The 25,784-nt window shown below is 36.7% G+C and overlaps 1 protein-coding gene across 8 annotated transcripts in view; it reads left to right on the top strand.

Annotated features, from left to right (window-relative positions):
- The window catches only part of LOC126757891 (transcription factor Sp9), a 78,323-nt gene extending 53,755 nt beyond the window's left edge, over positions 1 to 24,568 (top strand). For 7 of the 8 annotated variants that reach the window (XM_050471788.1, XM_050471785.1, XM_050471784.1 and 4 more), the window contains 2 exons: positions 21,350 to 21,663; positions 21,776 to 24,568. In XM_050471788.1, the coding sequence (XP_050327745.1) occupies positions 21,350 to 21,663; positions 21,776 to 23,183 (1,722 nt within the window). In that variant the 3' untranslated portion in view covers positions 23,184 to 24,568. The remainder of the gene's footprint in view (positions 1 to 21,349; positions 21,664 to 21,775) is intronic. The other variant, XM_050471786.1, reaches the window with a different exon arrangement.
- The last annotated feature ends 1,216 nt before the right edge of the window (positions 24,569 to 25,784 follow it).

The raw sequence follows: 25,784 nt of genomic DNA, 5'->3' as shown, positions 1-25,784 counted from the left end.
TTCCGGTGCCATACTACCATAGTTAGAGTGGTTCATAGTATACCCAAATAGTGTACTCGCCAAGTTTTCGCGAGTGTAGTCGTTTTTAGTGCCTTCCATCAAACAAAAATTTCGTGGAACCTTATTGACTTAACTATAGCTTCAGTTCATCTTTGATGAGAGTTTGCATGGTAACCGATTCCTTCCTTGCTCTTTCCTCGATATTAGATTTCCACGAGAGCTTACTTCATAGGATTATCCCTATTAATCTCTGTTAGTAGGTCGAATAATCGTTCCTCCCATTGCTGGTAGATGCGCCTCTGGTATTTTATAGTTTGTAAAACCAGTTCCGTCTTGCTAGGATTTATGGAGAGGCCCTTTTCTGCAGCTCATTTGCTTACGATGCTAAGATACTCCTGAGAGGGCTTTAATTATTAATTATGGTAATTACTGGATCAAATACATTCATTACAGATTTCCGCGAAATGATCTTGTAAAACCTATGTAAGTAGAAAAATGTTCCCGGAAATCCATTCAAAATGTATAGCCTAACTTTTACCTGTGACTCTTGATAAGGTGACTCCAATTTAGAAGTTAATAGCCTTTCACAATTTCAAAGAAATTTGATGAAAATTACTGGTAGTTACAAAATTGCCCTTTGATGAGTGGCTCTAACAAATTTCGACGCCTTGGCGTATACCTAAGTAGAAATAAAACTACGCCAGGAAATTACAATGCAGCATAACTTTTGGGCGCTAAGGACAAAATCAACAAATGAATGGACAGAAAAATGGTGATGACATGAGCGCCCACCTACTTGTGTTGACTGTGTAGTTATTTGTTCATGCGCATGTGTACAGGTGGTACTTTAGACAAATTCTGCAGTGTAGTATATATTCTGTAGTGCAGTTACGCTTTACGCCAGTGCGCTGAACTGCAAAGTGTGTAATTGCAAAAGTTTTAAAGTGTTTTATCTGCCGTCGAACTTTTGTTGGTAAACACTATTACAACTATTTCAACTAAAACTTCAACAAATTCGAATTTCCATCGAAAGTGTGGATAATTAAACTAAATACAATGGGTTAGTTCGAATGCACTCAGAAGTGGCGTTGCACAAATAAGAGCACTGTAATTGTTTAACGGTGTGTGTACCTGTGTAATTGGCTCTTACTAGCAAAACACTTGGATATGACGGCCAGATAGCTAGGGTATAGCAGAGAAATGTACATAGAAGAAATTAAAAGGGACAAGTAAAAGTCATGCGAGCACAAAACTATTCCTAACGTTCACTTACATATGAATATATGCTAGCTAGTAGTTGAAATGCTTGCATACATTCCTCTATATTGTACACACACATACAGTGTTACGAATTTCTATGTAGGTACTTATGTATGCCTGTATGTAAATGAGTGCATGAGCATTTAATGGTGTTATCAAAATGCGGTTGGCGCTTAATTAAAACTGACGAGTGTCTAATAACCGGGAAGTGCGCCAACCATCATACACATAAACACTCACCTGGGAGTACACAACACTAAAATGTTTTGTTAATTGCAGCGGTATTTTCTGCACGTAAAGGTGCTGCTTCGCCTCACTGATATTTTGATACATATCTACGTCTAAATGTATGCACTCATGTGTATGTATGTATGTACATATTAGCATAGGCTTATATCAACCATAAACGCATGATGTTATAAACACGTACTGTTGCAGTTGCGGTTGTTGGTGTTGTACTGTGGCGGCTATTAAACGTTGGCTGTCCGCGCTATTTGACTTCAAATACATATGTACGTTTTGATTAAATGTTTTTTCGATCAGAGACCATTTATGGTATGATTGCCACACGCTTACACGTACTCATGCACCTCCAATTTCTGCATACAAACCTACATACATACATACATACAAGAATGTCTGTGTTATATGTGCATTCAAGATTATCTTTAAGCGTGTTAAAATATGCATATTCAGTTTTTCAATTACAAATCATATTATTGTACAAAAGCAATTAATTTAATGGTTGTTGGTTAAAAAATCTTAAGTGTATTAAAAGAAAGAATGTAATTGCTGTTAAAATAAAATAATAGTAAATAATATGGTTAATATTATGCTATTTTCAATGCTATTCGATATTAATATAAAAGCCAGTATTAATGTTGTTGGATTTAGTGGCGGATCTGTTATGTTTTACATCATCATAATTTTGTACCCTGAACAGGGGTTACGAAGTTTGCTACACCCAGATGGAACAGGCGGAGACCCTATAAAGTATATATGTATGTACATATATAGTCGGTTGAGCCGATTTAGTTATGCCCGACTATTTATTCCATTTTTGAGGTATTGATTTGAGACTTTGCACACGTCTCCAAGAAGATGCTCATTTCCCGGAACTGTTGGTATCGCATATATCTGCCATACAAACTGAGCAATTTAACTCCAGTTCTTGTGTTCCGTTTTTTATTTAAGAATGTACACTAACAAGAACCAAATAAAAAAAAGGTAATTCAGATCAGAAAAAGTTTGCGTTAAAAGGAATAAAAATATAACAATCATTAATTTAAAGCAAAAATTATGATTTCCAGTAACAATGTAAGTAGTTGGGTACGTTTTTCAATATAAAACCTCTCTTAAGGGGTTTAGCATTGAATTAACGAAATTTGACGTCTCCTCCGGTGTGATTTTGCTTCATTCTTCAGGTATAACACTTTTTAGCATTTCTTTCAATATAGTGTTGACGGATTCGACTTTGTAACAAATTCCATAACTACTCAATCGGGTTGAGATCTGGTGATTGAAGAGGGGGAGCATATGTAATTGTTTGGGCACATTGTAAAGAATCCAAAGTTTTACAATATGCAGTGTGCTTTTGGTCGTTGTCCTGTTGGAACCAATAAACAAAATTAGAACAAATAACAAAATCCTTCAACCCTAGTTTTGCTGCACTTTGCTTCAAATTCGCTTTACGTATTTCCAAATAAACTCAGTTATTAATTGTTGAAAATTACTAGTAGTTAATAAACTCAACATTACCCACTCCGTTAAGAGGCATACAACCCTACACCATTACACCACCACCAACGTGTTTTACTGACGAAGCAAGATTTTGTTTATCGCTACACTCAGTGGGGGTTTCTCCAAAGAAGCTTCCGACCGTTTTGTTTCAAACACGCAAATTTTTGCTTTCATCTGGAAAAATAACCCGTTTCCAAAACTTCACCAGCTTATTAATATACTCAGTGGAAAATGCAACTCGCTTTTGCTTGTTCGTCATTGATATGGATGTCTTCTTCCCTACAACTCGGCTTGGACAACCAGCTTTTTTGAAAATTTTGCACACGCTGTTACTGCAAATGGGTTTCTCGAACCTTTAATTAACCTCTTTCGCAATATATGAAGCCTTCGGATTTGGATTTTTTTTGCAGTTCTTTAAAGATATTGCGCTTCTCATGATCATTTAATTTACAGTGGCGCCCTGAACGACGCTTTGAGGCGGTGGAACCCAATCACTACTCGAATCGAGGAGTATGTTTGGCTTACTATCTGACTGATTTTACGGAAAGTTTTTCCATCTTTTCATAACTTCAATACAAATAATATAAAAAACAAGTAAGGAAGGGCTAAGTTCGGGTGTCACCGAACAATTTATACTCTCGCATGATAAAGTGATAATCGACATTTCATTATCCGTCATTTACATATTTTTCAAATACCGTATTTGTCTTTGGTCCTAATGTATATATTATACAGAGAAGGCATCAGATGGAATTCAAAATAGCTTTGTGCCAAATTTCACTTTAATATCTTTATTTATGGCTTAGTTATGACACTTTATAAGTTTTCGATTTTCGCCATTTTGTGGGCGTGGCAGTGGGCTGATTTTGCCCATCTTCGAACTTAACCTTCTTATGGAGCCAAGAAATACGTGTACCAAGTTTCATCATGATATCTAAATTTTTACTCAAGTTACAGCTTGCACGGACGGACGGACAGACAGACATCCGGATTTCAACTCTACTCGTCACCCTGATCACTTTGGTATATATAACCCTATATCTGACTCTTTTAGTTTTAGGACTTACAAACAACCGTTATGTGAACAAAACTATAATACTCTCCTTAGCAACTTTGTTGCGAGAGTATAATAAACCTATGACGGGTATTATAACATAGCTTAGGTGCTGAAGTAGGTTAGAAGGTAGCATAACTTTTGTGATGAGTAACACGACTTATTATAAATCGAAAAGTCCTGACAAATAAAAATGTATAACTTTATATGAGATTTTGAAATTTATATTGGAATTAAAATCTTCGCCAGCCTCTCTTGTACACAACTAAAGGTTAATCTGGCAGTTCATAAATGAGATAATTAAGTATGACTTCTATAATTTGTTGTCAACGAAAATAAACTCTAGTCAACCAGTATTTCATGCAACACTGTAACTTTGTAACAAATTAGCAATTCTGATATGCAAAGGTAGTTGCATATAAGTATATTCAATCTTTGAATTTTCTTTTAAATAGCATTCATAAATAGATATTAAAAACACAGTTGTTCTGCTTTAAAACAATAATAATAGTTTTATATATATTTGAATATTTAAAAAAGGTATTTAATACATTATGAGATGCTTGTGTCAACAACGACAACAAAGGCTGTAATTATATTCAGGAAAATATATATTACAAGCAAACTATAAATAATCACGTACACGCGTATTAAATACATAAACACATTTACATATTTATAGGCATTTATATGTTTATGGCCATTCAATTACCCACAACTATTATTAGGCTCGGTTTGATGGCCATATTTATGGCGAGAGATATATGGTTATGCAACCATGAAACGGAAACGTAATATTTTCATTACTTAACATGCTGATATTATTTTTCATGATTTATATACCCTGAACAAGGTATTTAAAATTTGCATCGAAGTCTGTAACAGCCAAAAGAGAAAATTGGAGTATTTATTAAATATATATATATGTATAAAAGATCAGCGTATCGTCGATTACTCTGGTTGTTTTGACTGACCGTCTGTATATACGCGAGTTAGTCACTCAGTTTTTGAAAAATCAATCTAAAATTTTGTAAGCGACCCTTTCTGTCCAGGAAGTTGTTGACTTGTCGGAAACGAGTTTTGACAAGATATCTTCACTAAATTTCGCATGGATTATTGTCCAAAGCAATGTCCGAATAAATCTTTTAGAATGAACCCCTATAGCATAAGAGTATAGCTGCCATATAAGCTCACCGATTAGTATCAAATATTTGTATGGCACACTTTTTACTTGTGTAGGGTATTACAGCTGCTTAGCAAGCGAAGTTTACATTTCTTCTTGTATTCAATTACCGTTAGACGGTTGTGCATTTCGTAAGCATTTAAATTTGTCTGCATCCCCATGTGTCTGCCTGTATCTAACTTGTTATTGTAAGTTTAAAATTATTATTATTTTTTGCATATACATATATGTATATGCAAATGTGTATGCCCTCCTTTAAACTTTTTAGCCATTTGCCATTTTATTTTTGCATACTCATTATAAGTATTTGAAAATTTTACATTTCATTTTTATGACATGCTACTTACTATTATTTTTTGCAATAAATGCTTAGAGGCGTGGCAGCTACTTACTTCTACTTTTGCATGTCTGCTTTCTCTTTCTGACCTGCTTAGCAGCACAGCTTGGTGCTATATATGTATGTACATACATATGTATGTGTGTACGGATGATTATTAAATGGTAGTTGTGCGGGTTATAAAATAGAGTATGCTCATATGCCAAATGCAAATATTGCATTTGACTAATGTGCCAACAGGATTTTTACGACTTAATGACTTGCAGTAAAGGTTTGGTGTATGATTGTTTTACGGCTGGAAGTTAATAAATACAATTTTCAGTTAGCGCATTTTATGAACTTCTGCAGAATATGCTGTGGCTCCAACGACAGTGCCTTTGCAGTCATTACAGTTAGCAAAGGGTAATTGGCAGCGATTTCGTCGTGTGCGGCGTGAGTTTATATCTGCCATACATAATTGGTTATATGTATGTTGACTTTTGTACTTAGCGTTTTTGAGAAAGCGCTTAGACGAAATTTTTAAGCATTCTTTCTTCGGGTTTATTGTATTATTTTCATATTTACGAAAGTTCTATCGTAATCGTATCTATTCTTTCGCTGATATCAAATTAATCATATCAGCGAAAAACTTAATGAACCTAAGATCAGATCTCACATTTATTGTTTTAAATTTCAGTTTTAGCGTGTTAAAAAAGCTTTATTTGGCATATTAGTAATATTGATTATTTTCATAAATAGCATAGGAGCATGAGAAAAGACTAAGGAGGCATGAAGCCAGGTTAAACAAGGACAGGTCAATCAATGGGAAAAATTATCTTCGCAACCGAATCTATTATAGTCGATCAAAAATAAGCTACAAGCAAAAATTCAGGAATTTGGCCTATGTCCAGAACAAATTTACAACGCAGCTGAATCCGGGTTCTATTGAAATTGGGCAGCCATTTTCTCCGATGAATGTGATTTGGTCGAATCAATGAAAAACAAAGAACCCATTGAAGAAAGCAATTCTGAAGAAGAATTTTAGACAGAAGGTGAAAATGTAGCAGAACGTATAAGTTCATCCGAAGCAATTTAAATTTTTAGCAAAGCTATACAATGGGCACCGGCTGAAAGATGCGATTTTATCTATTGTTTTGAAAATACTCATACCCCTATTTTCTGCCAAAAGTTAAAAAAAAGAAAAAAGTTGCGCAAGGGCCATTCTGGATTTTCAGCACTGCTGTGAAAGGCCGTTTTAAGCATTATAGCATATACATATAGCAAAATGCTTTCAACAGTTCTGCCACCCTATTTCACGGCACTCACGCGGTATAAGCATTATTGTGTATAAAACCATCGATTTGTGACACATTTTTAATTGTCTAATATTGTGGGTAATTAAAATATAACGGGGTTTCCGGCATATATGTGATTTTCCGTTTTATAGGCTACCTGGAAATTGACCGGAATTAAACGAATTCAAATGTCATTAAATGATAAGTTTTAGTGATTGTGTCCGACACTAAACCGTAGCTTTTTTTTAAAGAATGTCTTTCGTGAATTTCGCAGACTTCTGATGAAATTTTAGTCATGCACCAATGGAAAATCGAAATTAATTCCTTTTATTTAAACATATAGTCACAGAATATCGGAGGACTTAACGAAATCGATTGCATTTTGCTATTCCGTACCTGTGCAAATAATAGTTAAGAAATTAATATTTTAAACGGCTTTCTGTTCATGTCCATGGCGCCAAATAACAAATAAAATTTAAGCCTAAACATTCGTATAAAAAATTAGGTAAATAAATTGCAGACGGTCTGACGAGCCCTGAACTGTTTGCACTATCCGTATTCGCAAGGCCGCTGTGTTCCGACAACATTCGTTTGAGTGCGAGTAGTCTGTTGGTTGGCTAACTGTCTGACCATCCGCTAAGCAATTTCATTGGCAATTAAAAAGTTCATTGGCTATTGTGTTCATTTAATATGCCAGCCAAGCCCACAAGCGCAACCGCAAAGTGCTGCTGCCGCTGTCGCTACTGTTGAAAGCTTATAACATTGCAGTTGCTGGTGTGCCGGTGGAATATTGCCCGCAGGAGTTGAGTTGGAGTAGCAGCTAACCTTTCATTTGACGATTGTGCGCTCGGGCGACCCTTACTTGTAAGCCAATCGAGTGATGTGTTGTGTGTGTATTTGTTGTTTCTGCCTTGTGGTCGCATTGTACTGGCGAGCACTTTGATATTAGCATACGAAGTGTTAACTAATGGGCGCAAACTGCAAAATTCCGAGCGCTTCCACACCAAACCGGCAAGCAATAAATACAACAATAACAAAATTGTAGACAACATAACATTTTGGCCGCTAAACTAAGCGTGGGAATAATTATTGCCACTTATTGATGTGGTAGCGGTTATGGCCACACTACGCTTTTGTTCGATTTCAATAAGTGCTATTGTTGTTTTTGTTCCCCTACTCTGACAGTGCTGATGACTAAACAAACTTAATTTACTGCAAGCAGAAATTCATTTACCCGCTCTCAAGACGTCGCACAGACACGACCAAGTGCTACTTTGAGCCCGAAAGTTGATTAAAAATATATAAAATTGGAATATGAACAGGCCAACTAAAAGTGGCAACAGCTATAGGTACACACATACATACATACATACATAGAAGCAACAGCAATAACATAATCTTGCAAATCATGCTTGAAATATAAAGAGAAAATTAAATATTGAAAAAAAACATCTGACACTTGTGTGTTTGTGTGGGAAAAGGGTTCACTATCGTCCTTACAGATGTGCGGCGCTTTGAAATTTTTAATTTTCAACGTTTCAACGCATGCGCGTTGGCTCCATAGTCGTCGTGTTTGGGGGCTTCCTTGGAAAAACGCATTTAAGTTAAATGATTGTGAGCGTTGGAAGTGTGGGTAAGCTGTAGTTAACGGATGGGCGCATATACAAACACACTAGATATATAGTGAGGCGCAGAGAGCGCTTTAGACGGTACGAACCAGGCACTGTAGCGCGAACTATAGCGCTCCAAAAACTCATTAAGCTTCGACTTGCGCGTGGTACGAATGAAATTCGCTAAATGGCAACAACAAGAATAAAAGCAATAAAAAATCAAAATACAGCTGGAGCGACGGTAGTAGCTTGCATCAGTCATTTAACAACTTTGACCATAAAACAATATACAATATGTATAAGATCTTATACATAGAGATCGTAAGTATAGCTCGTATGCATGTGAAAAGTGAAACTCAAGTCGCCTCAACTTTTGATAAGATTGAGTAGGCAACTGAAATAAATGAAGTTGAAGGCAGCATAATTTTTTGGGTTTTTTGCAGGGTGTACTGTTTAGGCTTCAATTGCCACTAGCTGCAAAACCACAGTTACTTCGGTTGTTTGTGCGTTAATTCGTTACGCGTCGAGACAACATTAATTTTTTGTTTGCCTTTTTTCGCGTTTATCAAACACAAGCATACAATATTGCAAAGTCTTATAAGGTATATGTATGTATATGTGTATAGTATGAATGCATGCAAGCATATTTTGTGAAGTAATATACCCTCGCAGAAAAAGTTGAAACATTATCGCCAAATATTAACCAAATGCTAAGAAATAGAAGCTGATTTTTGTATTCATTTCTACTTCATTTTAGAGTGACGAATTATTTTTGTTTAATATTGTTTGGCATTTCATCATGGAAAGACATACTCCTCAATCGTTACAACTTATTACGAAAATTCACGTTCTAGAAAGAATGTGTTTCGCTCAACTTATGGTCAATATAATCGGCATACTGAGCGTACTATTCGCAACACTATCACCCAACTTGAGAACCAGTATTCATTATTAGATAATATTCTACCGAATAGACTATGTATGTTAAGCATGCAGTGAAGAAATTATAGCAACCGTAGCTAAGACGAAGACCGGAGAGAGTTGATTCGGGGCCGGCAGCAACTCGGACTGACGTTTGGAACGTCTTGGCGCATTTTTCGTCGAGATCTTAAGTTGAAAGCATAAAAAAATGCAGGAACTGAAGCTACTCCACCTTCCCAAACGATATCGCTCCGCTGTATGGGCTCTTAAAAAGTTCTTAGAAGATACGACGTTTTCGAGCCAAATTTTGTTAAGCGATTTCTGACTCAATAGGTATGTAAACAAGCAAAATTGACGCATTTAGGATGAAGAGCAACCTGAAGAGATTCAAGAGCTGCCATTTTATTCAGAAAAAAAAGTTTGGTGTGGTTTGTGCGGCGTTAGAACCATTGGTCCGTATTTCTTCAAAAAATACGCCTGGTGGAAACCTAACCGTCAATGGCGATCGTTTTCTCGGCGACATTTGATTTCAACAAGACGGTGCCACTTCTCACATATCGCTTCAATCAATAGATTTATGAAGAAAACACTTCGGTGAGCAGATAATTTCACGTCTTGGGCCGACCGATTGGCCACCAAGACTGTGTGATATCATACTGCTAAACTTTTTCATGAGGGCATATGTAAAGTTTAACGTCTATGCGAACAGTTTCACTTCGATTCAGACCAAGGAGCAAAACATCACGCGTGTCATTTATTTGCCAGTTACTAGTCGAAATGCTCAAACGTGTCATCGAAAATTGGAGTCAACGGATGAACCATCTGAGACGTAGTCGTGGCCAACATTTGAAGGAGATAATCTTCCAAAAATAAATGCCAAAAAATAATTTTTCGAATTATAATAAACTTTGACCATTATATTTGAAGTTTCTGTGCTTCTTTCTAAAAAAGTAGGGAACCTTGAAATGGATCACCCTATATGTTCACTCCCAAACATCAAGTAATTCCTGCAGGGATATAAAAACGCAACGGCAAATTAATTCACGAATTTGATCTTCGGCAACGTTAACAGTTAATTATGCATCGTTCTTCAGTTCATAATTTCGATCGATGGAAGCGCTTTTAAGTGTCTTTTATGTGCCACGTTAATGCATTTAATTTGGGAAATTACAAAATATATTGTACAAATAAATTATGCTTGCTTAAATGCTTGTTCTTGTACGTTGTGGATGTACCTTATTAAAGTATGTTTGTATATGATGCGTGATTTGCATCTTTGAGTTTGAAATTTAAGTAGTTACGGTATAATTATCGACCTCACATTTGCTATTAGCTGAAACATTATCACGTGTTTGTTATTAGCGCAGTATCTTCTTGATTATTGACTGATTTTGTGCTCCTCACCACAGGAATCAAGGACCGCTTGCGTTTCTGTTTTTTTTTTAATGTACGAAATGTCATATAAAAATAAGAACATTTTCATTCATTAAATATTGCTGCCATTCAGTTACGAATTTTATATAAAATACAAGATCAGACATAAATATCTACAAGAATTTCAAAGATATGACTAAATGATTGCAATTTTTTCAGAGATAGACTGAATAAAAGGGGTGATCCATTTCGTGGCCTGAATCGAAGCGGTATTGTCCATATAGACTTTAGACTAAGCATATCCCCACAGGAAAAAGTGTAACGGTGTGATATCTCACGATCTTGGTGGCCAATCGACCGGCCGAAAACGTGATCTATTGATTGATGCGATGTGTGGGAAGTGGCAACTACTTGGTGAAACCAAATGTCGTCCAGATCACGGGCTTCAAATTCAGGCATCAAATAGTCGGTTATCATGGCGCGATAACGGTCGCCATGACGGTTACGTTCTCACCTTGGAACTTTTCAAGAGCCATAGAGCGAAGCGATGTCGCTTGGGAAGGTCGAGCGTTGGTTCAATACTTGCACAAGCTGTATTTTTTATACCCTGAACAGGGTATATTAAGTTTGTCACGAAGTTTGTAAAACCCAGAAGGAGGCGTCGGAGACCTTTAAAGTATATACTATATAAATGATCAGTTTGTTGAGCTGAGTCGATTTAACCATGTCCGTCCGTCTGTCTGCCCGCCTGTCTGTCCCTCAGTTTTTAAGATATCGTTTTGAAGTTTTGCAAACATCATTTTCTCTTCAAGAAGCTGTTCATTTGTCGGAACTGCCGATATCGGACCACTATAGCATATAGCAACCTTACAAACTGAACGATCGGAATCTAGTGCTGGTATGGAAAACTTTTGCATTTGACAAAGTATCTTCACAAAATTTTGTATAGATTATTTTCTAAGACAACTATGTAATCTCCGAAAAAATTGTTTAGATCGGATTACTTTAGCGTATAGCTTCCATACAAACTGAACACATAATTACTAAAAGAAATGCACCTGTGAAGGGTATGTTAGCTTCGGTGCAGCCGAAGTTAACGTTGTTTCTTGTTATGTTTTCAATTTAAGATCTCGATGTAATGTGCCAAGTCGTTCCATACGTCAGACAGATGAAATGCCAACCAACACTCAGCAATAATAGCAAGACAGCTTGGCACGACTCGCGACGTGATCTGTCAAAAAAAAACAAAAACGCTATAGAAAGGCTATCTCTACTTGGATCACCCATTATTATATTTATATGACATATTTGGAAATCAAAATCAAATTCAAAAATCACTGACAGGAACTTGGCTTTTGTCGGTTAGTTTGTATGACAGCTATATGTTATAGCATAGCCATCCGATTTGAGAAATTTCTTCGGAGATGGCAGGGTGGTCTTGGACAATAATAGAGCCAAATTTTGCTAAGATATCTCGCTATATGAAATAGTTATCCGCTATTGGCGGTTTCTTTTGAACAAAGGGTGTCGCAAAGTTTCAGATCGGTGAGAAAAGTCAGAGTACAGTGTTTAGGAATTTCTTACATGAGTGATTTGGGGTTTTGAACATGGTCTAGTCCAATTTCATTCATTATATATTATTATTAACTTTTCTACTTAATTTTATTGAAATATCGCACATAATTAACGATATAAACGGTTTAAAGTCAGGTGGAAAGTCCGAAATCACTACATATATAGAGGCTAGTGGTAGGTCTGGACTAAGTGGATTAACCTTTTGCCAAAAAAATTATCAGGCATGCCTTTGGCAAAAAATTTAAGCGTTAAAAATATATTTTTAAGCTGCTTAGGTAACAAATCTGCAAATCCTCATAAATCCTTTACATCCAACTTTCATGCGCCTATATACACAAGTATTTTTATAGTTATTTGGTTACGCGTTTTGAGAGCACTGTATATCATGTTCTTATAGCACCACACCAGTGCTTGAACCACAATAAACGACAATGCAGATGATAGATATTGGTAAACACAATAAGCTAATCAGTGTACGAGTATGTATGTAGCAACATGCATAAATATAAGTATTTAAATACACATATGTATATAGTATAGTTACATACACGCTTGTTACACAAGCATATCATCGTATCGCTCCATGATTGCCACCTTTTGGAGATAGCGGCAACAAGTTGCACATCAATAGGCGGTGTCATAATTTTCACAGCAGGTGCCACAACTAGTGATTTAGTGCGCAGCAGCAACCCAAATAACAACAAATACAATACAAATGGACAAAGAACAAACGAGACAAGCAGAATCATGTAGTAACAAATGTCAAAGTGACAGCCATGCGAGCCGAAACGAAAGGTACCTGTTTATTCCACAAACATATAAACGCTACATTGTACTCACCTATTAGGTAGGAGAGATGACTTTTTGTTGCTGCAGTTGGACATTTTAATGAGCAATAAAAAGTGAAAAATCTAAATTCAATGTGGCACTTAAGTGCGCCACACAATCAGATTCTCGTTGATTGCCAGATAAGTTAGTATATTTGTTGTTGTCGAATGCTGAGCTGAGGTTACCGCTAGAGTGGGCGAACCTTTGATCTGATCCGCTTTGATTTGGGTGTGATGATGTGTGCTGTGCGGACGATTTCAAACAGTTTGCATGCCGCTTCAACGCGAACGCACAGTGAGTGGGCAATGTTTTCGAGGCAGCACAGTAGTGCTATGCGCTTGCATGATTTGTTGGACTCACCTTGTTTTCAAGCATAATATGCCGTTGCTTCATTGCTTTCATTACAATTTTTTTGGAAGTAATTTTCGTAGGCAGCAAAACCGTGGCAAATTGCTAGACAATAGGCTCATTGTTATTAAATGAAATGGAATTAGTGCGCAGACAGTTTAGCGACGTTCGAGTGGCGCCACAGTCAGTGGAGGGTAAGGTTTATACCTCCAAAACGAATAAAGAACATGGTTAAAAATGAATCAAGCGCCACTTTCTCTCCCTTACTTTCGACCAATTTCCACACTCTGGCTGCACTCCTTCAGACACAACCAATTTGGATTTGCTGTTGACGGCTACCCGGTGAGTTGATGATGGTAAAGGCTTTGATAGCAGGCCGTGTGCGAAGGCGAAAAAGAGGGGATTAGCGCAGTGCAGCGAAACTCAACTCAAACTCAACAAACATACAACTTAACGTTTGAACCGTTACCCATGCTTGCGCATATGCATTTGAACTCGTTCGCTGTAAATCGCAAGTCAATTAATCGATTAATCAAATTAAATCACAGACAATTGAAGCATGGCACAATTTTTTTCAATGAGTGCAGTGTCCTGCCCGTTTTGTGCCACAACATGCTTTGGTCTATGAATGCTTAAGTTTATGTGTACACATGTTAATACTGATTTTACTTGTAATACAGTATTACAGCTGCAGCATAATTGCCTCAATTAAGCTAAAACCTGCGCACTTGTATACAACCGTATGAGGTCTTGGCAAGCCCCGCGGAGAAATCTTGGCTTGCTTACAAAGCACCTGCCAAATTTAGATTCAATAAAGGTGGTAATTTATATTTTATATTATACATATTGCAGTGTTAACACGTAATTAGGCTGCAACCGAGCGCCTAACTTCTGGAGAGCTTATTGAGCTGCATTACTACATATACATTACTTGCTAAGGAATGACCACCATTAGAAGGAATATTTAATGCTAAATTTTCTACTATTGACATGAATATATTATTATGTAATGTTTCCCATTTGCTTCATTTTTTTATTAAGGTGCAAAACTAAGACCGTCTCCTAAAATCTTTAAAGATACTAAAGAAGTTTGTAAAACATATGTATGTGCCTTCTTTCATCACGGCAAAGTCATTTATGAAATCTGTGTAGTTTTTGTGGCATGATAGGAACTATATTATACTATAAAGGTGGATTAATAATTTTCCAGCAGGGTCTGTTATATAAAATTTAGAGCTGAGCAAGCGAACAGCTAAGATAAGGTAGTTGTCTAAATAATTTTTACTTTGCTTATTTCGTAGTTGTAAGTAATACAGTTAAAAAATTTAGATTATTTATTGCCTTCATGTTCTAGTTAGTTGTATCCAAATCGACAATAATTTACTGAGCCCTTCCCTACTTCAAACAAATTTATTTTTGACAACAATATTGTGAAAAGTTATAAATATTCTTTATAACCTAAACAGGTTATAATAAGTTTGACACGAAGTTTGTGCAATCTAAAAGGAAACGTCCGGGACCCTAAAAAATATATTCATAATAGTTAAGATCAGATCACTATCATGTCATGTGTTTGCATGGAAAACTTCTTCAATTTACGAGATATTCTCAAGAAATTTTGCATGGAATATCGGGTAAGTTAAGCATATAACTGCTATACAAACTGAAATATGGGAATGAAGTGCTTGTATGGAAAACTTTTTCATTTGGCACGATATCTTCACGAAATTCGGCACGGATTACTGCCTAAGACAGTGGTACAATTTTCGAAGATCTCTCCGATCGAATCACTTTATCATATAGTTCCGATACCAACTAACCGATCGAAATCAAGTGCTTATATGGAAAATCAAATATATCAAATTTGACATGGGTTATTGTCCAATAGAAAAATGTATTCAGATCCAGTCATTACAGCATTTAGCTGGCACTATAGCATACAAACTGACCGATCAAAGTTTTCGAAAGGATTTTTTTGTATTTCTGAAGGCTTTTATAGCTTCACTGCAAAATTTTTTTTTGCTTATTATTATGAAGAGCTCTAACAATGGGTTGTCAAAAAAGTCTTGCGATGTTTTTTTGGAATTTTTTTTTATTGAAATTGTAATGAATTTTTGATGACTCATGCCCAGCTCTTGACCGATGCTACGGCTGCTACTATGCCGGTCTCTTTCGACCAATTCAGGTATTTTATCGCAATTTTCGACGACAGGCCTTCCGGAGCGTGGCGCATCTTCGACCACCTCTACACCAGAACGAAAACGTTGAAACCATTGTTGTGCGGTGGAAATGGAAACTGTATCGGGTCCATAAACTGCACAAATTTTATTGGCAACTTGAGATGCATTTTTGCCTTTATCGTAGAAGTACTGTAAAATATGCAGTATTTTCTCTTTATTTTGCTCCATGTTTGCGACGCTATAACTCAAGAACGACTTAAAAGAAACGGCAATCAATCAAACACGCGTTAGCGCGTGAAATGAGCTTTCCAAAAAGGTATAGCATGACCCGATGTGAAGATTAAAACTAGAACTACGCGCTTTCAGCGCCAACTAGCGAAAATACCGCAAGACTTTTTTGACAACCTATAATGTTTAATATACGTTACGTTTATAACGTATATATCTTACAATTTACGATTTCTGATCAATTTCATAACTCCGAAGATATCAGAAAAGCTCTGATGTGTTCTCCACTTTTTTGCAGTGTAATAACTTATTTCATTAAATTCATAGCCATTACGCTGGGAGAATTGTGGGTTAACGATACAAGTCAAGCCTCTCTGGTTCACCTTGATACCAGCTATTCGAGATATACCAGCAAGTGGTTTGTTAAGTTGGTGGGTTGGTAGATACCACACTATCACACATAAACCGCATTCGTCGTGTATTCGTAAAAGTAGTTACGTTGAATATAGTAAGAGTTCGTAATTGGTGTTAGGCGCACGTGAGCGAGCGCCCACAGCATACTCCATTGAAAATGGTGCGCAAGTATGTATGCCAAACAAGTTGAATTGCCTTGAAAATTGTGCGTCTAAACGTGGGCAATTTCTTTTAATTTAACTGAATTCTTTTACTCATTTTGTCTAGAATAAGGAAAAGGCTTTGATAGCAGCAATAAGGTAACACTGAGATTGTGGGCAGAACAAGAAGGCAAACACTGTGGAAGGGAACTGTGAAAAGCGAAATTTCCTAACTGCGATTCAGTTGAAATTTCTGCTATACTTTGCAGCAACTTGACGTAGTATGCGCCGCCGCTCAGACGTAACACGCAATTATCTACAAAATAGTAGCTTCCGCCAAAATTTCACTATTCCAGTGGCGTAGTTCTGCAAATTTCTTCTCTTTTGCAAGTAAATTATTATCGAGCAATTGGTTGCCAATCTACGTAGTCAGACTGTACGCTGAATGTTTCCGAACTTGCTCAATTGCAGCAAGCAAGAAGAAACGCGTCAGCCGCCATGGAAGGGGGTGCAGAAGAGAAGATGTTAATTTCCAAAGCATTTTATTTTCAGTGCTATTAATCTGCGAGTTTTTTTTTGTTTTGGGCGCAATGCAGTAGCTGAAAATTGTGGCTGGTTTCCAAATCTATCTTTTTCGTTTTCTTGTTTGCTGCGGCAGGTAGCAAGCCTGGCAAAAGAATTGCCAATTGGCATTGCCGACTTTGGGCCAATGAAAAGCGCGCGACTACTGTACGGCAGATCTTCACTTGTTCGCCGTTGTTCTTGTTGATGCGGTAGTAATTGCAATTAGTGCAATTACCCAATAATCAAATGCTCAACCGGCAAAAGAAGACTAGTCAGGTAACAGTCAGTAGTTAGCAATTTTCCCGTTAAAGTGAACTTGAACCGTTGTTGCCGAATTAAAATAAATGCAATTGCGATCGCAATTTCGCGCCTGCCACCGTTGACCGTTAGCGCATGTTGCAAATGTCTAAATGATGTTGCCTTGTTGCATGCGATGCAGCGAACTTTACGTTGCTTTTTAATTTCGTGGTTGGCATTGCGGTTATTCGTAATTTATACGGATACCACGAAGGAGGAAATACATATATATTAAATGGTGTATTTAAAGAATGTGTGCCTGCGCAAACGTTTCAACAATTTTGATTTATTTAGACAATTTTGTCATTTATAAACCGTTTTAATTTGGGGTTAATAGTCGAGCAACTGAAATGACGGAATTTACTCTTGACACGTTATTAATTATTAATTGGTTATACAGTTATGGACAAAAAAATAGTTTAGTAAAATAGTATTCAAGTTTTGCATACGCCAATAACAAACAGAACTATTAAAAGGAATTAATTAATGGTTTATTTTATTCGTCTTCATTTACAAATGTGTATTACATTACATAAATATCGTCACCTAAAATTCAAAATAACACCACTTTTCATAAGTTTAGAGACGAAGGAAACACGATATAATAAAAACCACTAATAAAGACAAAATTTGCGTTTTGGTTATATATTGGTTATAACTGATAGCGTAAGCTGAAATTTGCATGCTACCTATATGTAATATGATGTAGTGAATCATAAGTAATACAAAACTCAATTTCGATTTTTCGGTTGATACGTTGTTTTGCATTTTAGGTGACGATATGAAAAAGTTATCTTAAGTTGAATGTAAAAATGAGTTTTCACATACTTGACCATATTCGAATTTCATTGGACATTAACACCAAAATGGATATTTAAACGCAGAAATTGTGCTTAAAGAAAAATTAACATTAGAATCCTTCATTAATAACAATGCTGCGTTTGAACATATCATCTACAAATCTACTACGCTCCTTGACTGCTTTTCATAAAGTTGTTGTAACATTAAAGTCTTAAGATTGCGATATACTATATATATTCATTTTAAGGGCATTTATTAAAAGGTTGCGTGAACTCCTCAAGTATTTGGACGTACTGGTCCTTATTTTCATTAATATCAAAAATAGAACCAACGCTATGCCAGAAGAGATATGTACATCCAACCACTATAGCTTGAATAAAAATTTCGATGGTCTGACAAACATTTTGCCATCATTTTTTCTAATTTATTTTATTTTCGTCTGACCAAGGAACATTTTCCTACGACGTTTTGTGGACCCTTCTATGTGAATAAGTTAGCGTTGCCACGTTTTGCGATGATTTTTCTCATAATTTTTTTTAAACGTATCTACGCCTAACGTTAAGAGGAAACAATTTCGACGAGACGAGTTGAAATCCGGTCTATGGCTTCGTGAAACCCTCACATATCTCCCAAAACTTAATGGTGAAATCCCATATCTCAGGAAGTGCTCGACGATTTAGACTAAATTTAGTTCATGGTATTCTTGTTACATCCTTACGTCACAGTACGAAAATTGGCGAAATCGGACTAAAACCACGCCTACTTCCGTATATCACAATTTTTAATTCCATTTGATTCTTTCACTTTTCAGTACACAAATCTATAATAAATTAATATAACGGAATAAAACCTAGCACGAATAAAGCTTTTAGAGTATGCCACATTATGACCAAAAATTTTCGAAATCCAGCAAAAACTGTTCAAACCCCTAGAGCCCGAATATGCAGGTCCCAGTATGAATTCCACTCACGTTTGACCGAAAATATGGGTATGGGATATACATAGTACAACTACGATTCAGAAAGAAAAGAAAAGCATTCTTCAAAAAAGTAATCTTATTATTTTGTCCATAACTGTATATGGAAATGAACTGGGCAACTGAAAATTTTGCCGCTGCGCTATCGACTTGCATAATCTTGTTTTGCTGCAAGACAACTTTCAATTATTTTATATAAACTGCAATGCTACTAATAAATGCATAAATGTTGTGTGCAGCACTGAACATGTCTATAGGTGTAAGTATATCTACATTTATAGACATGTGCTCATGCTAACGTTTTTTTCTTCGGAATATTTTTCATAAAACAAAAGGCAGTTTTAATGCTGAAAGTAATAGCGCAATACTTGATCAACTTCTTATTTTCATTAAAAAGGCCAAATATTGATAATTGAAACATGTGATTAGATAACTACAAAACGGCATTCTAATTTTCCGAAAAAATGCCACTCGAAATATGCATTTCTTTTTAAATAAAATTGTAAACCGATTTTTCTCACTTTTAATAACAAATTATTTAATACTAGCAGACCACTCCATTTGCCATCCCACTTTTTGTAGGAGGACCTCAAGGAACGATGAGATCTGGACAACGAACTTTTAAAATTATTTGTATTGAGGTTTTAGCAAGGATGAATAAGGATCCCATCGGGAGCCCTTCAAATTCCTCAAGTAGTTTCGAAGCCCATTCAATTCAAACTAAAAAACAAACAATTAAAATTTTCATCTTTATAATATAGACTATATGTAATGTATGTATATGTACATAGATTCAGTCTTATACCCGATTCAATATCTGAAATATTAATTTTAAAGGCAATTTAACTATCGGAAATCATTATGTATATGTATATGTACATCTTATTAGGAAGGTAGAAAATTATCCCTTAAATTGGTATTAAACCATACCAAAGTAAGAGATACTAACCGATTTGTTTGACATATAGGCAACAGCAGAAAGGGTATAATATTAACCAGTTAATATCGACCACTTTTTCATCAAACTAGTCCATGCTGATACAATCAAGATGCTTCAAATATTCATTAATATTTTCGGCATGAAGATGGTCTTAGGCACGGAGCTCTTCATATTCGGTAGTAAATAATTAATATAGAAATTATAAATATTTTCTTATTAGATAATAATCGCTTAAGCGGTGTCTACGCCAATAAAGAAGAAGAAGATATTTCTGTACACAAACTGAATAATAAAAAATTAGATTACAATTATATAAATTATAAAAATTTTTAATATTCAAAATATACCATATAAATAATTAAAAAAAAAAAATCACAACATACAAGTAAAGGGCCTAAACCATTCTCACATTCTAATGAGTATATAACAAACTTGTGTGTAATTAAAAACTATGGTGAGAAAGCAATTATTACAAAAACCATACATCAAATAATTTGGTACCTTTGATGCCTAATACTAGCATTAAATAAAAAAGGCAACTTACTTCGGCGCCAATAAAATATAAGTACACTTTTTCCAAGAATTTCAAACAAGTGTCAAGATTTACGTTCTTTCGTTTCGCTACGCAAGTGCTGCACGGCAAAGAAGTCAAAAATCTATATCCTCATCTTCACTCGTAATTCCGCATCCTTTTTTTTGTTTTTGAACTCAACGCTATTTGGGAACTTAATGACTTCCTCTTGTTGACTGTTCGAAGACTCTTTCTGAGCAAATGTTAGGTGTGTTGTTGGTATGCGGCGGCGATTTGAAATAGAATAAATCAAAAAATCGGTGTAGAAGTATGAATGGATAATTGGTGGGGCAGCTGCGTGATGAGGATTTGCTACTACGTTGGTTAGATTTGTTGTTTGTAGTAGTCATATGTTTGCGAGAGGAAATTGAGTTGGCGTAGCAATCAAATTAGATTTAGTGAACAAATCAAAATTTATTTATTTTAACTTGGAGTTCTTGTTGAAGCACCGTGTGTGACCAGCCTTGTGCGGATTTTTTTTTATTGAACATATCCAATTTGTATTCAGATCAGTTTGAAATTGGTTTGTACTTCGTGGAATATTCTCACGCTTCTTCATCAATTTGTTTTACTGTCTTTTGATTGCGCTTACCGCAAAAGGCTGCTGTTAACCGTTGTTTCTTTGCCGTTAGGATTAAACTTTCGCATGCTTATGCTTTTCAAGTAATTTTAAACAGAATTTCAAGTTATATAAATTTATAAAAATATTAATTTATTTCTTACTTTCACTGTAGGATCATCCTAGTCTGCGTGGCACACCGCTAGCAATGTTGGCTGCACAGTGCAATAAATTGTCTAGCAAATCTCCACCGCCTCTTGCCGATGCAGCTGTGGGAAAAGGTTTCCATCCCTGGAAGAAAAGTCCCACTTCACCGTCGAGTAGTACTGCTGGAGGGCAGCATTCACCATGTACCATCTCTTCCGCTTCGTCATCATCGGGTTCGGGTTCGTCGAGTAGTAATTTGGGTTTAAGCGGCGTCTCATCGGCTGCCTCCTCACGCAGTTTGCCGTCGTCCAGCATCAATACAATGGTCAACATCACCGCTAGGTAAGCGCTTATTGCAAAGTACCAAAACCCTTCACACCTGCCTCCTGTTATCCACTTTTCCACCACATACCACCAATTGAGCAACGATACTTATAACTGATAATAATTTCAGCATTTATCCTTACAGTCGCCCAATTCCTTCATCATGTGCTGCTGTTAGCAACCCCTCAGCTTATGGTAGCGATCTCTACTTTCCGAATACGAGCAGCCCGAGTGGCAGCATGGTCTCTGACAATCACCACATGCATCAGGGTTTGTTGGGCAAAGTGGAGGGCGCTACATTCGGCTCCGTATATTCACGTCATCCATATGATTGGCCCTTTAATGCGGTTACCGCATCAGCGCATAAAGCGGCCGAGGCAGCAAGCGTTAACTCCGGTTGGTGGGATATGCACAGTGCTGCTGGCAGTTGGCTAGATATGGGTGGCGCTGGTATGCATTCAACCATGGCCAACTACGCCACAGCCGCCGGCTCAGACTATTCTTCGGCGCTGTCGCATTCGCTTTCAAATACGGCACATCTGTTAGGCTCTGGCCAACATCTACTACAAGACACATACAAGAGTATGTTGCCTGGCCAAGGTGTGGGTGGTTTCTCGCTGCCACATAGTTCACCGTCGGCCGCTTCCACTGCGGCCTCGCCGCAAGCATCAACGCCTTCAACACCATCACCACGTTCACAGAGACGTTATGCAGGCCGCGCCACTTGCGATTGTCCGAATTGCCAGGAAGCTGAACGATTGGGTCCAGCTGGCGTGCACTTGCGCAAGAAGAATATACACTCGTGCCACATACCTGGGTGTGGCAAAGTGTACGGCAAGACTTCGCATTTGAAAGCGCATTTGCGTTGGCACACTGGTGAGCGACCGTTTGTTTGTAATTGGCTTTTCTGTGGCAAACGTTTTACACGATCCGATGAACTACAACGTCATCTGCGCACGCACACCGGTGAGAAGCGGTTCGCTTGCCCCATCTGCAACAAACGCTTTATGCGCAGCGATCACCTGGCTAAGCATGTAAAGACACACAACGCTACCGGTCAAGGTGGTAGCATGAAGAAGGGTTCATCGGAGTCATGCAGCGATTCGGAGGAGCCTGGCAACCAATCTGGCGAATCAAATGGTCTAAGCGGTAGCAACGGACATCAAACTGGTAATGGTAGTCATCCTGGCACACCCAATTCGCATCAGTCAGGCGGCGGTGGCAATACCACACCAACTGGTGGACTATTGGCCGGCGGCTTGCATCTGTCATCACCGCACAATATGTCTGGCGGTTCACCAGTAATGCTGCACGCTCAGCAACAACATCATCAACAGCAGCAGCAACAAGCGCAAGCCCAGGCACAGGCGCAAGCGCAGGCACAAGCGCAAGCGCAGTTGCAACATCATCAACAACAGCAACATGCGCATGCTCACTTGCATCATCACCACCATCATCATTTGGTTGGCAATTCGGCGCCCAGCCCCGGACTAGATCATCACAGCACTTTGGTGGATATTAAACCACCAATGGTCTGAGGGTCATTGGGACCCTTTCTGTTCACCAATTGAGGTGGCGCTCGGAATGGGTCCAACGGTCTACTAATGCGACAACTAATGTGTGTAGTGAGGGGGACATAAAAAACGAATGATGGCCTAATTTGCGTAGGAAGGAGGAGGTTAAGTGAGGGTTAAGCCGAAACATTTTGGTATACAAACTCTATTGTAAATAATGCTTGTAACAATGTGTTGTTAAAAATATCGTACATAGTCAAACAATCAAAAATGCTAAACTCTATGTACAACTAAACAAAAAAAAATATCGAAATGCTTATCGTTTCAAATATGAAGTGGGAGGAAATTTTGTAAATAGCTGCGAAATATATTGAAGAACCAATGTTGTAAACATTAAGAATATAAATTGTTTAAAAATTTTATAAAAAAAGCGACACCACAAATATTCAAAATGAAAAACCAAACAAGAAAGAAATCTTTCATCAAAAATTAATTAAACGTATTAATTTCGAAAAAATATCACTTGTTGCAACGGGTAATGCATAGAAAAAAATTTCTAGTCCAATTGATAGAAAATAAACATTTAAGTGTTGCATTAACTCAGCTAGAATGTGCTTACGAAAACGCTAAGCCTATAACCTTTAAGCATATGAGTCACCCTTTATTTGGAATTTGCGTCTGCTCCTTTCGATCATATGTACGAGTGTTAAGGAAATTTTAAATAAAATAAAATCACAGTTAAAAGTCAAATTATAATTTAGCGATGGGCTCTATTTGCTAAACTAATCAAATAAATATCTCGCTATACCCTATTTATAAGCAAAAAAAAAAGCAAAAAACATAAACAAATAACATACTTGTAGAAGAAATACACTGCACATAAATACAAAGGAAAATATTAGTGCATAGCTAGTTTTTGAATAAAACTAAAAGTAAAGAAACTTAAGAAAATAAATTTAATAAATATTGTTGATTTTTAGCTAAAAACTTAAATATATAAATAACGTAAATTTTATGTAATGACAAAGTGCAACTGCAACTAAACAAATATTAAATATATTTAACATGTAAATTTAAAAACTCTAGCTTGCTTAGTTTAAATACCAAAATACTACTTTCTAATTATATGGCATTCGAAACTAAAAAAAAGTTAATTTTATGAAGATGAAATATGGTGAATGAGCAGTCAAGTGGTACAGCTTTGTAATATTAAAAGTATTCGTTGATTTTGGCGTTAGGTTTTGCATAGAAGGATTCATTAGTCCTCCTACCTACTCTGTACACCACTACGATGCTTTCGGTGTTGCAAAGTTGCATGAGATGTTTGTAAAATACTTTTAACTATTGCAAAAAATATTAATATTATTATGATTATTACAAATAAATGTGCGCATCGACATTTTAAGTAATTACTGTGTTTTTGTATTAGCCTATTAAGGCAATATGTTGTACTAAGTTTAGTGAAAGGGAAGGATGGCGTTCGTTGATAACTCGACACTTTGGTTATTGAAATTTAAGGTGAAGTATTGCTTTCAAGCACTTTTTGAACATTCACAGGTAACAAATTTAATGAGTTTTTGTTACATCGAGTGAGTTCATAGATTTAAATACATGTATACAACTATATGTCACTCTTCACCTATTGACGTTGCTAACTGGGCAACTAAAAAGACAGGGGTTGTTATATTATGCATGGAATTTTGGGCATCAGCAAGCTGTGGAGTGAAAATTTAACTGAAACGGATCGTTTGTTATACACCAGAGATCAAGTATGATTCGAAATAATGGACGTCACAAGTTGTGATCTATATGTATATTGAAATCCTGGAGAAGGGCAAAGCGATTCTATAACGTCGAATTATTAGTGTTTCCTTGGTAAATGACAACAATGTGTCTTATTTAGCTTCTGCGCCATGAAAACGCACCGGCTCACATATCCGACTTCGCGACGACCAACTGAGTTGTGAGAATTAAGCTTCGATAGTCTTTAGATTTCGCCGCTTTGTCTTTTGTTTGTTTCCTGTTTTGAATGTATAATTTTTGGGCAGAAATATTAGTAGAATGAGTTGGTTATCATCGCCACAGAGGTTTACTTTGCAGACGTTTATTTATCGGACCATCTTCGTATACTTACATCGGAAGTATAGTTTTGCCCTAAAGGGTTTCCATGTTGTAGGCGGTCTTACCCTCTTTAAACATAAGTTTAGTATGCCTCACATTGTTGATGGAAAGTATTACGTTCCAAAGTGCATTGAAATCACTTTTACACTATCTAACCACCAACGTAAAATAAACAGTTTTTAACCACGGTACTTGACAGAAAGGGCAACAAAACTGACTTCGTGAAACAAAACTTGGTAAACATATAATTCTTATTGCAGCTTTACAGATATATAAAATGGTGGTTGACTATTTACATACCATAGGGTTTCACTATCATCTAGGACCATATTTAAGATATTCCCACAAAGCTAATACGGCTGTGTAAGCTGACGTTAAGAAACACCAAAAGCTACGTCAGTATCGGGAAGGACCTCTCCAGCCGAGGTTCGACTTCTGTGACTTCTTCAATCTACATCTGGAGAAAACAATTCGCGCTGCAGAGCTGAATCGAGAAGGTACAAT

Source organism: Bactrocera neohumeralis, chromosome 5 (genome assembly GCF_024586455.1).
Source record: "Bactrocera neohumeralis isolate Rockhampton chromosome 5, APGP_CSIRO_Bneo_wtdbg2-racon-allhic-juicebox.fasta_v2, whole genome shotgun sequence".
In the NCBI taxonomy this organism is placed as follows: domain Eukaryota; kingdom Metazoa; phylum Arthropoda; class Insecta; order Diptera; family Tephritidae; genus Bactrocera; species Bactrocera neohumeralis.
The sequence above is the reverse complement of the archived record's forward strand: the minus strand, read 5'-3'. Positions and strand labels throughout refer to the sequence as shown.